The 18,081-nt window shown below is 42.4% G+C and overlaps 1 protein-coding gene across 4 annotated transcripts in view; it reads right to left on the minus strand.

Moving 5' to 3' along the window:
* Positions 1-18,081, minus strand: part of LOC109894814 (neuronal PAS domain-containing protein 3) — a 382,790-nt gene that overhangs the window by 15,372 nt on the left and 349,337 nt on the right. For all 4 annotated transcript variants that reach the window (XM_031828698.1, XM_031828700.1, XM_031828699.1 and 1 more), the window contains 2 exons: positions 11,541-11,659; positions 306-499 (listed from right to left, as the gene is read on the minus strand). In XM_031828698.1, the coding sequence (XP_031684558.1) occupies positions 306-499; positions 11,541-11,659 (313 nt within the window). The remainder of the gene's footprint in view (positions 1-305; positions 500-11,540; positions 11,660-18,081) is intronic.

An 18,081-nucleotide genomic window follows, 5' to 3' on the forward strand; every position in this document is an offset into this window, starting at 1 on the left:
CTACCTACACAGGTATAAGAGCAACGTCATGTCAAGTGTTACCCATGATCCATTGTGGATATATTGGTTGTAAGAGCCCCTTTTATGTAGTTGTAACAACATTGACATGGGTGATCAAAGTGTTAACAAATGAGGTGAGTAGTTCTGTGATACGTATTTTATCATCATGTGAATTTTACTATAATGTGTATTTCATTATCCAAACTATTAATCCCTCATTGAAATGCACTCTTCTCTTGGTGAATACCCATGTATTTCAGTTATATATTTGACAGTCATGTGGGTAAGGTAAAGTCAAGTCTTACCTATTCTCGCAGTAGACAATGTTGAGGTCCATGTTGACCCGGGTGACAAACATTTGGCAGTCTATGCGCACCTCGTTGATGGTGGGAGGGGGGAGGGCGTGGGCTACCACCACCATGCCCATGATCTGAATGGGTACAGACCGACTGTGGGTCAATGCCATCCGGATTCTCAGCCTGCCTGTAACATGGATCACCTATATGAGGAGAGAGAGAGAGAGAGAGAGAGAGAGAGAGAGAGAGAGAGAGAGAGTTTCAGTCCAAAAGCAGTGATGGAGAATTCTAAACAAAAAATATAGACAGAGAATGGAGGTAGGACACAAATGTTTTCTCCTGAAATGATATTCTACACAAGAGAAGAGAGAGAGAGTTGAAGGTCCTAATTATTGCTCGCTTTAAAGTTTCAGCTAAGCTTTAAAGTCTTTGTAGCTCCATTTTGCCCTAGAGGAGGAATTGAATAGATATGCACACTACACTTTCAGATCCATCCATTTTAATCACTGCCAGTACACCCAGGGGGAATTGTTTTGTAGTCTTTAAACTACTGACACTGGCCTCTCAGTGGCACACCTCTGAGATTGGTGAGACGCGATTATCATCATTCACACAGACAGTTCCTGCTCCCTAAACTCATTCAAAGCCTCAGACCATAGGGGACCTCGGTGCCTCTCCTGCTTCACCAGGGACAGGCAACCCTCAACAATGGGAATGAGACATTGAATGCCAATTGGGATAGAGAGACAGAGAGACACACACACACACACACAAAAAGAACAACCCTATTTCAGACATGGTGTTGTTTTTGGAGCTTGGGAAGCTAACAGAACATTGACATGTTACAATGGCCCCGTCAGAGTGCTGGCCCAGGAGGAAAATGGTTTTGATGGTGTATGATATCTCCTTTTCAAAGGGAAACGATCAGTGATTGTGACGTGCTAGAAGCCATCATCAGTTTCCACAGTTAAATGATACTGACTCCTTTCCCCTGGAGTTTCTCCAGACAAAGAAGAACTGTGAATTGTCATTTCAAACCCATTTTGAATGCAACTAAACTCTGTATAGGACATCCAATGGCATAGTTGAACATTTTTAAACAGTGTGAGAATCAAAAGAGTAGAAAGTGGGTACGAGCCCAGACCTGCTAAAACACACAAAACAGAATGCTAGGAGAGGCATTTTGGGGCTGAAGATTACAGCCTGTCTAGGGCTTGAAGTCACGCTGCTCTCAAATAGAGTACTGTTTTTTTTTAAGTTGAAGAGTGCACTGAGACCTTGTTCAAGATCACCAGGGGAATGACTGTGAAGAACAGTTAAGAACAGTAACAGGTACTCTCAATCGGCTACCCATGTATATTATATTCTGTTCAATATGCCCCTCATGATTTGCAGTTACAGTAATTTCTGTAACATGTTAATCAGCTACTGTGCAGAATATACAGTGCATTCGAAAAGTATTCAGACCCCTTGACTTTTTCCACATTTTGTTTCGTTACAGCCTTATCTTAAAATGGATGTACTTGCTTTTTTCCCTCATAAATCTACACACAATACCCCATAATGACAAAGCAAAAACAGGTTTTTAGAAATTATTGCAAATTGTTCAAATAAAAAAAATGAAAAAAGCATTTACAGCCTTGAGTCTTCTTGGGTAGGATGCTACAAGCTTCATGGTGCTGCCACCACCATGCTTCACCGTAGGGATGGTGCCAGGTTTCCTCCAGATGTTACACTTGGCATTCAGGCCAAAAAGGTCAATCTTGGTTTCGTCAGACCAGAAAATTTTGTTTCCCATGGTCTGAAAGTCTTTAGGTGCCTTTTGGCAAACTCCAGGTTTGTCATGTGCTTTTTACTGAAGAGTTGCTTCTGTCTGGTCACTCTACAATAAAGGCCTTATTGGTGGAGTGCTGCAGAGATGGTTGTCCTTCTGCAAGGTTCTCCCATTTCCACAAAGGAACTGGAGATCTGTCAGAGTGACCATTGGGTTCTTTGTTACCCCCTTGACCGAGGCACTTCTCCCCCGATTGCTCAGTTTGGCCAGGTGGCCAACTCTAGGAAGAGTCTTGGTGGTTCCAAACTTCTTCCATTTAAGAATGATGGAGGCTACTGTGTTCTTAGGTACCTTCAATGCTCCATACATTTGTTGGTACCCTTTCCTAGATCTGTGCCTCAACACAATACTGTCTCGGAGCGCTATGGACAATTCCTTCAACCTCATGGCTTGATTTCTTTCTCTCTGACATGCACTGTAAACTGTGGGACCTTATATAGACAGGTGTGTGCCTTTACAAATCATGTCCAATCAATTGAATTTACCACAGGTGGACTCCAATCAAGTTGTAGAAACATCTCAAGGATGATCAATAGAAACAGGATGCACCTGAATTCAATTTTGAGTTTAATAGCAAAAGGTCTGAATATGTATATAAATAAGGTTAAGATTTCCCTTCACTGGAACTAAGGGGCCTAGCACGAACCATGAAAGACAGCCCCAGGCCTCCTGAGTGGCGCAAGTGCATGGCAGTGCTAGCTGTGCCACTAGAGATTCTGGGTTTGAGTCCAGGCTCTGTCGCAGCCAGCCGCGACCAAGAGACCCATGGGGCGGCCCACAATTGGCCCAGCATCATCCGGGTTAGGGGAGGATTTGGCCGGCAGGGAGATCCTTATCGCATCGCGCACTAGTGACTCCTGTAGTGGGGTGGGTGCAGTGCACGCTGACACAGTCTCCAGGTGTATGGAGTTTCCTCTGACACATTGGTGCGGCTGGCTTCTTGGTTAAGTGGGCATTGTGTCAAAAAGCGGTGCGGCTTGGTTGGGTTGTGATTTTCGGAGGACGCATGGCTCTCGGCCTACCAATTGGATACCACAAAATTGGGGAGGAAAAGGGGTAAAGAAATAAACATATATATATATAACATAAAAACAACCCCAGACCATTATTCCTCCTCCACCAAACTTTACAGTTGGCATTGGGGCATGGATGGCTGCAAACTTTCTACTATTAAACTCGGACAAAACAGAGATGCTTGTTCTAGGTCCCAAGAAACAAAGAGATCTTCTGTTGAATCTGACAATTAATCTTAATGGTTGTACAGTCGTCTCAAATAAAACAAATAAAACTGTGAAGGACCTCAGCGTTACTCTGGACCCTGATCTCTCTTTTGAAGAACATATCAAGACCATTTCGAGGACAGCTTTTTTCCATCTACGTAACATTGCAAAAATCAGAAACTTTCTGTCCAAAAATGATGCAGAAAAATTAATCCATGCTTTTGTCACTTCTAGGTTAGACTACTGCAATGCTCTATTTTCCGGCTACCCGGATAAAGCACTAAATAAACTTCAGTTAGTGCTAAATACGGCTGCTAGAATCCTGACTAGAACCAAAAAATTTGATCATATTACTCCAGTGCTAGCCTCTCTACACTGGCTTCCTGTCAAAGCAAGGGCTGATTTCAAGGTTTTACTGCTAACCTACAAAGCATTACATGGGCTTGCTCCTACCTATCTCTCTGATTTGGTCCTGCCGTACATACCTACACGTACGCTACGGTCACAAGACGCAGGCCTCCTAATTGTCCCTAGAATTTCTAAGCAAACAGCTGGAGGCAGGGCTTTCTCCTATAGAGCTCAATTTTTATGGAACGGTCTGCCTACCCATGTCAGAGACGCAAACTCGGTCTCAACCTTTAAGTCTTTACTGAAGACTCATCTCTTCAGTGGATCATATGATTGAGTGTAGTCTGGCCCAGGAGTGGGAAGGTGAACGGAAAGGCTCTGGAGCAACGAACTGCCCTTGCTGTCTCTGCCTGGCCGGTTCTCCTCTTTCCACTGGGATTCTCTGCCTCTAACCCTATTACAGGGGCTGAGTCACTGGCTTGCTGGGGCTCTCTCATGCCGTCCCTGGAGGGGGTGCGTCACCTGAGTGGGTTGATTCACTGTTGTGGTCATCCTGTCTGGGTTGGCGCCCCCCCCTTGGGTTGTGCCGTGGCGGAGATCTTTGTGGGCTATACTCAGCCTTGTCTCAGTATGGTAAGTTGGTGGTTGAAGATATCCCTCTAGTGGTGTGGGGGCTGTGCTTTGGGAAAGTGGGTGTATATCTATATATATCCTTCCTGTTTGGCCCTGTCCGGGGGTGTCCTCGGATGGGGCCACAGTGTCTCCTGACCCCTCCTGTCTCAGCCTCCAGTATTTATGCTGCAGTAGTTTATGTGTCGGGGGGCTGGGGTCAGTTTATTATATCTGGAGTACTTCTCCTGTCCTATTCGGTGTCCTGTGTGAATCTAAGTGTGCGTTCTCTAATTCTCTCCTTCTCTCTTTCTTTATCTCTCTCGGAGGACCTGAGCCCTAGGACCATGCCCCAGGACTACCTGACATGATGACTCCTTGCTGTCCCCAGTCCACCTGGCCATGCTGCTGTTCCAGTTTCAACTGACCTGAGCCCTAGGACCATGCCCCAGGACTACCTGACATGATGACTCCTTGCTGTCCCCAGTCCACCTGGCCATGCTGCTGCTCCAGTTTCAACTTCCACCTGACTGTGCTGCTGCTCCAGTTTCAACTCTTCTGCCTTATTATTATTCGACCATGCTGGTCATTTATGAACATTTGAACATCTTGGCCATGTTCTGTTATAATCTCCACCCGGCACAGCCAGAAGAGGACTGGCCACCCCACATAGCATGGTTCCTCTCTAGGTTTCTTCCTAGGTTTTGGCCTTTCTATGGAGTTTTTCCTAGCCACCGTGCTTCTACACCTGCATTGCTTGCTGTTTGGGGTTTTAGGCTGGGTTTCTGTACAGCACTTTGAGATATCAGCTGATGTACGAAGGGCTATATAAATAAATTTGATTTGATTTGATGTAGCGTTCTCCTGGCATCCGCCAAACCCAGATTTGTCCGTCGGACTGCCAAATGGGGAAGCGTGATTCATTACTCCAGAGTCCAATGGTGGCTAGCTTTATAGCACTCCTGTCAACGCTTGGCATTGCGCATGGTGATCTTAGGCTTGTGTGTGTGCTGCTCGGCCATGGAAACCCATTTCAGGAAGCTCACAGCAGTTCTTGTGCTGAAGTTGCTTCCAGAGGCAGTTTGGAACTCGGTAGTGAGTGTTACAACCGAGGACAGACGATTCAGCATACTTTTGCTAGTGTATACGTTAGATATATTTGATGTGTTAGATACTGTATTTTCTATATGTTAAATATGTGATCGATATATGCAGTGCTTTCAGAAAGTATTCACACCCCTTTACTTTTCCACATCTTTGTTGTGTTACAGCCTGAATTTAAAATGGATTAAATTCAGATTTTGTGTCACGGATCTACACACAATACCCCATATTTTCAAAGTGAAATTTTGTTTGTATAAATTTTTTTTTTTTAAATAAAAAATATTAATAAAAAATGTCAAGCTGAAATGTCTTGAGTTAAGTATTCAACCCCTTTGAATATTTAACTCAGGCCTAACTAAGTTCAGGAGTAAACAAATCGCATAAGAAGTTGCATGGACTCATTCCATGTTTAATAATAGTGGTTAACATGATTTTTTGAATGACTACCACATCTCTGTACCCCACACATACAATTATCAGTAAGGTCCCTCAATCGAGTAGTGAATTACAAGCACAGATTCAACCACAAAGACCAGGGAGGTTTTTCAATGCCTCACAAAGAAGGTTGGTAGATGTATAAAAATTACAAAAGCAGATGCTGAAAATCCCTTTGAAATGTTAAAGTTATTAATTAGGCTTTGGATGGTGTATCAATACACCCAATCACTACAAAGATACAGGCTCTTTCCTAATAGTTGCCAGAGAGGAAGGAAACCACTCAGGGATGTCACCATGAGACCAATGGTGATTTAAAAAAAGTTACAGAGTTTAATAGTAGTGATATCAAAAACTGAGGATGGATCAAGAACATTGTGATTACTCCACAATACAGGACAGAGAGAAAAGAAGGCCTGTACAGAATACAAATATTCCACAATATGCATCCTGTTTGCGACAAAAACTGCAAATAAATGTGGCAAAGAAATGAACTTTTATTCCTGAATACAAAGCTTTATGTTTGGGGCATATCCAAAACAACACATCACTGAGTACCACTCTTTATATTATCAAGCATTTTATTTTAATTTTTTAAAACTAGGCAAGTCAGTTAAAAACAAATTCTTATTTTCAATGATGGCCTAGGAACAGTGGGTTAACTGCCTGTTCAGGGGCAGAACGACAGATTTGTACCTTGTCAGCTCGGGGATTTGAACTTGCAACCTTTTCGCATGGTGGTGGCTGCATCATGTTATGGGTATGCTTGTCATCAGCAAGGACAAGGACGTTTTTTAGGATAAAAATAAACGGAATACAACTTTAAACACAGGCAAAATCCTAGAGGAAAACCTGGTTCAGTCTGCTTTCCACCAGATACTGGGAGATGAATTCCCCTTTCAACAGGACAATAACCTGAAGCACAAGATCAAATATACACTGGAGTTGCTTACCAAGACGACATTGAATGTCCCTGAGTTTTGACTTAAATTGGCTTGAAAATATATGGCAAGACTTGAAAAATGGCTGTCTAGCAATGATCAACACTCAACCTCCCCCTTTTTCCTCCAAACATAACGATGGTCATTATGGTCAAACAGTTCTATTTTTGTTTCCTCAGACCAGAGGACATTTCTCAAAAAAGTAAGATCTTTGTCCCCATGTGCAGTTGCAAACAGTAGTCTGTCTTTTTTATGATGGTTTTGGAGCAGTTGTTTCTTCCTAGCTGAGCTGCCTTTCAGGTTATATCGATATAGGACTCGTTTTACTGTGGATATAGATATTTTTGTACCTGTTTCCTCCAGCATCTTCACAAGGTCCTTTGCTGTTGTTCTGGGATTGATTTGCACTTTTCGCACCAAAGTACGTTCATCTCTAGGAGACAGAACGTGTCTCCTTCCTGAGCGGTATGACGGCTGCGTGGTCCCATGGTGTTTATACTTGCGTACTATTGTTTGTACAGATGAATGTGGTACCTTCAGGCATTTGGAAATTGCTCCCAAGGATGAATTTTCCAAGCTGTTTAAAGGCACAGTCAACTTAGTGTATGTAAATTTCTGACCCACTGGAATTCTGATACAGTGAATTATAAGTGAAATAATCTGTCTGTAAACAATTGTTGGAAAAATTACTTGTGGCATGCACAAAGTAGATGTCCTAACCGACTTGCCAAAACTATAGTTTGTTAACAATGGATTTGTGGAGCGGTTGAAAAACGGATTTTAATGACTCCAACCTAAGTGTATGTAAACGTCCGACTTTAACTGTATGTATCATGTCAATCAATGTCTGGTTGCTCCATTCAGAATCACTCTGCATATGAGAGTTCCCTACAGTCCGTTGGGCAGCAAAGTGTTGGACAGATCTAGGGCGGCAGGTAGCCTAGCGGTTCGAATCCCTCAGCTGACTAGGTGAAAAATGTGACATCTTTCAAATAGTTTTAGTGTTTGCTTTAGCCTGCCTGAAACCTGGGTTTTCCAACTTCTCAATTAGTTCCAGTGTGCCAGGCAAGCTCAATCAAGCCCAGCTTTAGCATTTGAAATGATTTGAAATAGTACTTGAACCCAGGTCTGGAACAGTCTGCCGATCAGGCTCACACATCAGTCAGACAGTATGCTGTCTATCTTGATCAGACCTCAGAGTGACGGCCAGGCAGGTGCTGACACACAATTGACAAGGCTGTTGGTTGGCAGGTTTCAATAGGACATCACAGCAGCACAACGAAACCAGGGCAGAGGAAGACATCTAATGACTGTACTGGCTGGATGGAACAAGCCCATGATGCTTTGCTCCAGAGGACACCATCCCATGCAAAAATAAAATACACACTGCTCTGCTTCACTCAATTGAATACAAAGGAGCTCTCTGTTAAATAAATAAACATTCAAATGCATTAAAAACATACAAAATGGAAATGATATTTTCAGAAGCCCAAAGCTCGGGGCATTAAAAGTTAGTTTGAAAAATACAACTTTTCAAGTAATTGCCACAAAGCAAACGGCGGCTAGCTAGATTGCTGCAGGAGTGCTCTTGGCAAGAACATCATAAGCTCTGGCGAAACATTAAATATGCTCAAGCAGCTAAATGCAAACTGACACGGCAAGGGTTCACAACAGCGGCAGTGAGAGGCAGATGAATAGCATATCTCAATTTAATACAAGCCAACATAACAAAGGGATCAATTTTTATAATTCATGGTTCAGCACACAATGCACTCTCTCCCCCGCCAGTGAATATAGAAGAGGTATACATAAGAAATAAGATTCATCTGTTCCCAGGGATTCTCTGGAGTGCTTTTGAAATGTGATACAGCACAAATAATGATGGAGAACCTTTACATGAGCGCATTAAATGAGATGGGCTGAGATCTGTTTAAAAAAGATGGGTTTAAAGCTAGAGCAGAATTCACTTTGATTTGACCTCCAGAGTGAAGTGGGGATATAAGCGGCCATGATGCGTGCTGCCGACGCTGCCGTGCATCACCTCGCTTCGCCGCCCGGGCTCTCAGCTGGAGGAGCAGATCACCTAATGCCTGGTGGATGCTGTATGCAAAATTCATACCTACCAACCACCCGCCTGTAACAACACAAGTGTTGACTTAATTTAAAGTAAACGCAATAAGAGGTGTCCTTGTCTGGCCTGTAATGTATGCATGTGTGTGTATGTGAATATTTATGCCGGGGCACCATGGCGTCCATACTTCATGGTTATTTGCATATGTCTGGGTGGACATGGCAAACAACATGGGAGATGTAGAACTATGGAAAGAGACTTTTGGATTCCCTCTCACTCTCTCTCTCTCTCTCTCTCTCTCTCTCTCTCTCTCTCTCTCTCTCTTTATTTATGTACACAGGGACTCATTATGAATGGGCTGTAGGAACAGAAAAAGGGCACCCAACACTTTCCCACCTCCACCACTTCCTGTCCTTTTCTCCTCTCTCTCTCTCTCTCTCTCTCTCTCAGGAAGAGCCACCCATTATCGTCCAAAGACCAACGAAACCCAATTTTTGGTGTCAAGTCAGACGGTCAATTTCTTTCTACCTTCTCATTCTTAGTCCGGCAAACTTTGCTACTGCAAATACAATATACAATAAAGGCATTGGAGAGATATATCCAATCCCGCTCCACCGCTGTTGGGTTTACCCTTGAGAACACAAAGTGCATTAGGGTGGGATAATGCCAGAATGAGGCCAGACACAGACAAAGAGACAGAGATGATATGGAGATCCTTGGAGAGAGATAGAGGCATCAGGATGAGGCTGGGCTCGTCCCTGTGTGTCCTTACAGCCCATAGCATCAGCCTTAATCCTATATCTCTGTTCCAAACCCCAGAAGCCACACATCTTATCAACTTAATGTTGAGCCTGCTTGACTTTTTCTCGATAAAATAATGTTTTACACCGACAGCTACAATTTTTCTGACATGCTATGAGTATGATGATGACTACAGTGCCGTAGAATTACATATAGAATGCCATACAAAATATTAAGAACATGGGCCAGCATCCCTGTGGAACGCTTTTGACACCTTCTAGAGGTTTTGACACCTTGTGGGGGGGGGCAACTCAATATTAGGATGTTGTTCTTAAAGTTTTGTATATTCAGTGTATATACAGTGCCTTGGGAAAGTATTCAGACCCCTTGACTTTTTCCACATTTTGTTACTTTACAGCCCTTTTCTAAAATAGATTAAATAAAAAAAATCTATCTACACACATTACCCTATAATGACAAAGCGAAAACGTTAAAAAATTTTTTACATGTTAACAAATTTATAACAAAATGAAAAACAAAAATACCTTATTTACATAACTGTTCAAACCCTTTGATATGAGACTCCAAATTGAGCTCAGGTGCATCATGTTTCCCATTGATCATACTTGAGATGTTTCTACAACTTGATTGGAGTCCACCTGTAGTGAATTCAATTGATTGGACATGATTTGGAAAGGCACACACCTGTCTATTTAAGGTCCCACAGTTGACAGTGCATATCTGAGTTAAAACCAAGCCATGAAATCAAAGGAATTGTCCGTAGAGCTCCGAGACAGGATTGTGTCGAGGCACAGATCTGGAGAAGGGTACCAACACATTTCTGCAGCATTGAAGGTCCTCAAGAACACAGTGGCTTCCATCATTCTTAAATGGAAGAAGTTAAGAACCACCAAGACTCTTCCTAGAGCTGGCCGCCAGGCCAAATTGAGAATTTGGGGGAGAAGGGCCTTGGCCAGGGAGGTGACCAAGAACATGATGGTCACTCTGACAGAGCTCCAGAGTTCCTTTGTGGAGATTGGAGAACCTTCCAGAAGGACAACCATCTCTGTAGCACTCTACCAAAGCCTTTATGGTAGAGTGGCCAGACAGAAGCCACTCCTCAGTAAAAGGCACATGACAGCTCACTTGGAGATTTGCCAAAAGGCACCTAAAGGACTCTCAGACCATGAGAAACAAGATTCTCTAGTCTGATGAAACCAAGATTGAACTCTTTGGCCTGAATGCCAAGCGTCACATCTGGAGGAAACCTGGCACCATCCTTACGGTGAAACATGGTGGTGGCAGCATGGGGGGGTTGTTCCTAAAGTGTAAAATGTTAAAATCCTTGATGAAAACCTGCTCCAGAGCGCTCAGGACCTCAGACTGGGGAAAAGGTTCACCTTCCAACAGGACAATGACCATAAGCACACAGCCAAGACAACACAGGAGTGTCTTCGGGACAAGTCTCTGAATGTCCTTGCATGGCCCAGCCAGAGCCCGGACTTGAACCCGATCAAACATCTCTGGAGAGACTTGTAAATAGCTGCGCAGCGACGCTCCCCATCCAACCTCACAAAGCTTGAGAGGATCTGCAGAGAAGATTCAGAGAAACTCCACAAATACATGTGTGCCAAGCTTGTTCTTCAACAAAATACTGAGTAAAGGGTCTGAATACTTATGTAAATGTGATATTTTTATTACATTTGCAAAAATGTCTAAAAACCTGTTTTTGCTCTTTCATTATGAGGTATTGTGTGTAGATTGACGAGGGGAGAAAAAAACGATTTAATCGATTTTTGAATAAGGCTGTAACATAACAAAATGTGGAAAAAGTCAAGGGGCCTGAATACTTTCCGAAGGCACTGTATGTAACACCATACTGCTGAGGGAATGTGGATTATAGGATCTCTGTGGCTTGGCCACTGTGCCTCTGGGTCTTACCTTATAGCCTGAAGACTTGATGTGGACACCTCTCTTGGTCAGTGTGGACTTCATACGGATGAAGAAGGAGCGCTCTAGAGTGTTGTCTGGGGAAAGCAGGCTGGGGCTGGTGGACTCAACTGTGGAGGCAAACACACACACACACACACACACGCACGGTTACTTTACATTACCTGGCCAATACATCTGTGTGTTTGTAGTAGTGTTTTGTAGTAAGCCTAAGAGAGGTGGCGCGATATTAAGTAAGATGGGCAGATGTAGTAACTTCTCATTGAGTTTCTATCATCTCCCAGGTAATCTTCTAGTTTGAAAAAAAAAAACTAAATGAAATCAACACAATACAAGTTGCCAATATAAGTTGGACAATGTTTTAATCATGTTCTGTAATAGCGTACAACCTCTGCTTCGTCTAACACTGTAATTGTTCAAAAGTCAAGTGCATGTTTCTTTTCATTGAGCTCAAGTGTAGTATGTATTCTCCATGAAGTACAATATTGCAATTTCATGTAATGGAATACTTATTAGAGTTGATTCACGTTTCTTTTTATATGCACAAACAAACAAGCGTGACATTGTCAATGAATTAGAGCTCATCTAACTCTAAACAATGATATTCATCCTTGATTCAACAAAGTTCAAGATCCGAAGTCAATTCTAAACATACGTTTGTCATCTTCGTCTCAACGCATTTAAAAACGACCACGACTGAGGTCAGTCTGAGTCTCGGCAACAGAACACAACGAGGATACCTATTAGTCAAAGGTGAAATGGTCCATTTGTCACTCTGTGTTCCTGCGCTCCTGATCAAGGCTTAATAATCAAATGCATATTCATAACATTCAATCCATCTGGGGGGATAATATAGGTGCAGACAGGCCCGCCCCTTCTTGTCTCGCTGAGTGTGTGTGTGTGTGTGTGTGTGTGTGAGTAGACATGTTAAACTATACTTTTGGGGACCAGAAGTCCCAACAAGAACAGGTCACTAAGAAAAATTGGGTTGATTATTGATTAAAGGCTATTTCTAAGGGGTTTAGGGTTAAGGTTAGAATTAGAGTTTGTGATTTGGATTAGAATTATGGTTAGGATTAAAATAAGGGGTTAACGGTAAGTTTTAGGGGCCTCCTGAATGGCGCAGCGATCTAAGGCACTGCGAGCGGCGTCACTACAGATCCAGGTTTGATACATGGCTTTGTCGCAGCCGGCCGCAACCGGGAGACCCATGAGGCGGCGCACAATTGGCCCAGAGTTGTCCAGGTTAGGGGAGGGTTGTCCTTGTCCCATCGCGCACTAGCGACTCCTGTGGCAGGCCAGGTGCATAAACTCTGACACGGTCGCCAGGTGTACGGTGTTTCCTCCAACACATTGGTGCGGCTGGCTTCCGGGTTAAGCGAGCAGTGTGTCAAGAAGCAGTGCGGGTTGTGTTTTGGAGGATGCACGGCTCTCGTGCGTTGCCTCTCCAGAGTCCGTATGAGAGTTGCAGCGATGGGACAAGACTATAACTACCAATTGTCTGATGATTTAAAAATGTTTTGTAATTCTATGAATCTTACCCAGTCGCCTAAATCTTAAATGCCCAGATAAATCTACCCTGATTGATTTGATATTGACAAATGTTCCACATAAATATTCTGCGGTTGGTGTTTTTTGTAATGATTGAAGTGACCATTGTTGCTGTTAGAAATAATAAGGTTCCAAAGACAAACCCACGTTTTATTCGTAAGAGAAATTTGAAGTGTTTTAATGAGCAGGCTTTCTTTCTTTCATGATTTGTTTTATTTTGACTGGAGCAGATTGAGCTTATTCCTGATGTGGAAACTGCCTGGAAATTCTTTCATGGTGGTTTTTCCCAAATAGTAAACAAACATGCCCCATTCAGGGTTAAAGGGCGGGATAATCCATGGTTTTCTTCTGAGCTGTCTTGTATTATTCACAACTGTAATCTAGCCTGGGCTAAAGCAAGGAAATCATGTTCTGATGCCGATTGGCTTATTTTTATGCAGTTACGAAACAAGTGTTATTTTCTTCTCAGGAAGGCCAAGTCTGAATATTTTATGTCTGTTACCACTGATAACCTGAATGACCCTAGAAAGTTTTGGAAGGCTATTAAGTCTATGTCTGGTAACAGTAATGTTAATGAATTACCGTCATGTGTATTGAAGGAGTCTGTTGCTATATATGACAAAACTGAAATGCTGAATTGTTTCAATGAGCACTTTGTATCATCTGGTAGGCTGTTTGATTCAATGTCCTCTGTCTCTGTACAACCCTGTGTACAGGGTTGTACAGAGAGCAATTCTCAGTGCAGGTGGTACATAAAGCCCTGAAATCCTTAGATCAGAGAAAGCCTGTAGGTCCTGATCTTTTGGATCCCTGCTTTTTAAATCTGGCAGCTGATTTCATAGCTGAACCACTTACATATCTGTTCAATCTAACCCTGGAATGTAATGAAATTCTGGAAATCAACATTTGTCCTACCACTTTTAAAAGGGGGAGATCCAACTCTTTTAAATAATTATAGGCCAATCTCAAAGCTGTCACCGCTGGTGAAAATGCTTGAAACCCTTGTGCGTGAACAGCTAAAAGAGTTTTTATTTACTAACTCTATTTTATCAACGTACCAATCGGGCTTCAGGAAGAAGCATAGCACAATTACAGCAGCCATGAAGGTTTTAAATGATATCACTGAAGCCATTGACAAAAAACAACACTGTCTCACTTTTTATTGATCTCTCTAAGGCTTTTGATACAGTTGATCATGCTATACTAAGGCAGAGATTGTCGAGTGTAGGTCTTTCGGAGCATGCAGTTGCATGGTTTGCTAACTATCTGTCTGATAGAACTCAGTGCACTCAATTTGATGGGCTTATGTCTGTTAAATTGTCTGTCTTTAATGTGTGCCCCAAGGCTCTGTACTTGGTCCTCTCACTATTTATATAAATGATTTAGACATAAATGTCCAAAATGCGCAACATTTTTATGCTGATTATACTGTTATTTACTGTTGTGCCTCGTCAACAACAATCAACAACTTACAAAAAATTTTAAGCTGAAATTGGGATTTTATTTTAGGAATAAGACCTGTTTTTCTTTTGAAGCCAGGAGGCTAGTATCAGCTACATTTATGCCTTTACTAGACTATGGGGATATTTTATATATGAATGCTTCCGCTTAGTGTTTGAGATCAATTGACACCCTTTACCATGGCACTTTGAGATTTATCTTAAACTGCAAAACCCTTACGCACCACTGCACTTTGTATACCAGGGTTGGCTGGCCTTCTCTAGTCACTCGTAGGCTCAGTGACTGGTATACTTTTAGTTACAAAGCCATTTTGGGTTTACTACCTTTTTATTTGGGCATTTTTATTGTTCAGGAATGTGGTGGGTACTCTCTTCGTTCGCTGGACTTTATCCTGCTAACTGTTCCAAATGTCCGAACTGAAAAGGGCTTTTATGTACTCTGCGCCATCGTCTTGGAACGCCTTACAAAATACTTTTTAACTGGAATTTTTAAATCACTGATGAATGATCTTGAGACTGATTCCCTGACCTGTCAATGTTTTTAATTAGCTGTTTTTGATATTGTTATACTCTTGTGAATTCTATGGTTTTTACTAGATTACTTGTAGTTTTTCATGTTGTTTGTCTGTAATTGTTGTAATGATTTGGTGCTGCCTATCTTGGCCAGGACGCTCTTGAAAAATATATTTTAAATCTCAATGAGCCCTTCCTGGTTAAATTAAGGTTAAATCAAATAAAAAAATTGGATATCACGAAATTGGGAAGAAAAAGGGGTAAAAAATACACAACACATTCAATAAAATATTTTTAAAAAGGTAAGCTTCAGGTTAAGGTTAAGGTTAGGTTCAGGGTTAAGGTTAGGTTTTGGGGTTAAGGTTAGGGTTAAGGTTAGTGTTAGGGTTAAGTTTAGTGTTAGGGTTAGGTTTAGGGTTAGGTGTTAGGGAGAATAGGATTTTGAATGGGAATCAATGTTGCGTCCCCAGGTTAGTTAAACAAGACCGTGTGTGTGTTTGTGTGTGTTTGTGCGTGTGCATGCGTTTGTCTCCCCTGACTGTCTCTGTCCCCAAAGCTGGACAGGACATTAGACAGCCTCCACTTTACTCTACAGGCAGACAGGCAGACACACAGCCATGGACAAGACTAGGAGATTACATTGAAATGGGATTACTAAAACAGCACACCTGGAAAATCCGGTTTTCTGCTACTCTGCATATAACAAGGCTGCAGTGACTTTGGGTCTCTGGAACCGGAAACAATGTGATCAGTGTAAAGGAGGAGGGTGGGGAAGGAGGGATGAAGGGAGGGGTGAGGAGGCCGGGGGGGAGGGGGTGAGGGGTGGTGGTGCCATTCTCTTTCACAAGGCGACGGTTTTTTCTCTTCTTTTCTGAGGACATGAATTAAATGTCATTTAAAATCTAACCAGTCCTTTATCACTCTGGGGAGAAGCCAGAGCCATGTTATATTTAGTCATTTCATTTCTTCTGATTAAATATGAATTACTATGAAATTTTGCTCATCATCTAACACAGCAGAATACGCCAACAGCTTTTTAATACACTGTATAAGCAGCAGCAGCCACAAACTTCAGCAGTAGCTCTAGGAGTTTAATTCGCCTCTCTAATCCAATCACATCAACCTTATTTCTCTTATCACAGATTCCCATTTTGAATTAAATGAGCTCATTAGTTTTAATCAAAGGCAGAGAGATCAAAACGTACACTTAAATGCTTTAGATCAGAGCTGCCAGTCAGCTGCAGAGTTCTATTTTACTAAAACACAAGATCAGAGCCTCTTCGAACTGAGAATTTTCATTAGGGAAGGAGGGAAGGCACGAGCCAACCGACTGGCCTTAAAGACACAGGGCTCTTTTTTCACCCTACGGACGTCTAACTAAAGCAACATCAGAGTCATTTGTGAGGGGTTGGAGGGTGGTGGTGTGTTTCACCACCAGTGGGCTTCTGTTAGTTGGCGGTTATGATGTGAATGTGAATTATAGACTGGGCAATTTACGAGTCAGACACGTCGAACGCCATTGCAATACTTTCTTCATCAAACTAATGGTAATATCTGGTCTGTTGGAGCATTACTCTGATTATTATAGTGTGGCACAGGGGATAATTTGTGTTCCTAGATAGAGAGGCTGATTTCACATGATACTGTATTCGTCCCAAATGGCACCCTATTCCCTTTATAGTGCGCTACTTTTGAGACTTTACTCAAAATGAGTGCACTATATAGGGGAAAGGGTGCCATTTGGGACACACCCGTGGTTCTATTGCGAGGGCAGCCCCAGCCCAATGAATGGTTTTTGATACTGCATGGGAGAATAATGATTTACTGTACTGTAGGTATGTGTTATAGGGTTGTAATACATTAAGTACCGTGCTAACACGTAAACCATAGAGTGATTACCACCTAATCGTGTGGTCAAGTGACCATATTGAGATCCATGCATGTTTATGTTGATAGTAAAAAGAGAGCAGTGCCCAAACCTTGAAAGGTTAATGTAGCCTACCACATCTTTACATGTAGAGTAAGCAGCCGTCAAACATCAAGTGCCAGAGCACTTTGCAGTGAAATGTTAAACTATACAAGACAATAAGCTTTACAAGCCTGGATCTAATATAAAAAATGACACCATAAAAGATTACTTCTTAAAAAGAGAAAATTATTTGTGAGCATAATTTACGGTTTGGCATGGTCTTCCGGTCTGGATTCATTTTCCTGATGAAAGCCCTCAGAATGAACCGTCTCTGTGTGTAAGTGATGAGACGTTAAAAGTATTACTTTCTGTGCTGTGGTGTCGATTGTTGACCATCATCAATAACCCACTGGCAGTTTTTTATCCCCCTGTTGCTCCTCTCCTCTCCCTGACAACCCCTGTCACCATACCATTTCTACACACCTGGGACGACTCAGAGGAGGAAGCTGCTACAAAGCCAAGACACTTCTACAAGCTACAAGCTCCCTGTCTTAAATGACTTATATGCCTTAGCGAGGCTCCCATACTCCGGCTGCTAATATTCCTCAATTTACATTTATATAAATATTAGTACCAATTCAAAGCGTCAAGCATTTAACGCACAGATAAATCAAGATAAAGTGTATAGCCCATGGCTCAGGCTCAGTGTGTCTGTCCTCCATATCTAGACGCGGGGAGGTCCTTGTCTCGCCCCGCTCTGATGAATGAGGGCCTCTCTCTGTACATTAGTAATGATATATAATGCACCAGGCCCTGTACTAATTGGAAGGCTCTGCTGGCTGGCTCCATATTGAGAGGTAGAGGGTGATTTTTCAATACAGCTCTCCTTTGTGTTTGGGAGAGAAAGTGTGTCTGTGTGTGTGTGAGAGAGAGAGTGTCCAGTGTGTGTGTGTGTGTGTGTGTGTGTGTGTGTGTGTGTGTGTGTGTGTGTGTGTGTGTGTGTGTGTGTGTGTGTGTGTCTATGTGTGTGCACGTGTGAGCGGGATATGAAACATACAGAGAGAGACTTGTATTGCAATGGCGGCATTAATAATTAGAG

Source organism: Oncorhynchus kisutch, linkage group LG7, assembly GCF_002021735.2.
Source record: "Oncorhynchus kisutch isolate 150728-3 linkage group LG7, Okis_V2, whole genome shotgun sequence".
Taxonomy (NCBI): domain Eukaryota; kingdom Metazoa; phylum Chordata; class Actinopteri; order Salmoniformes; family Salmonidae; genus Oncorhynchus; species Oncorhynchus kisutch.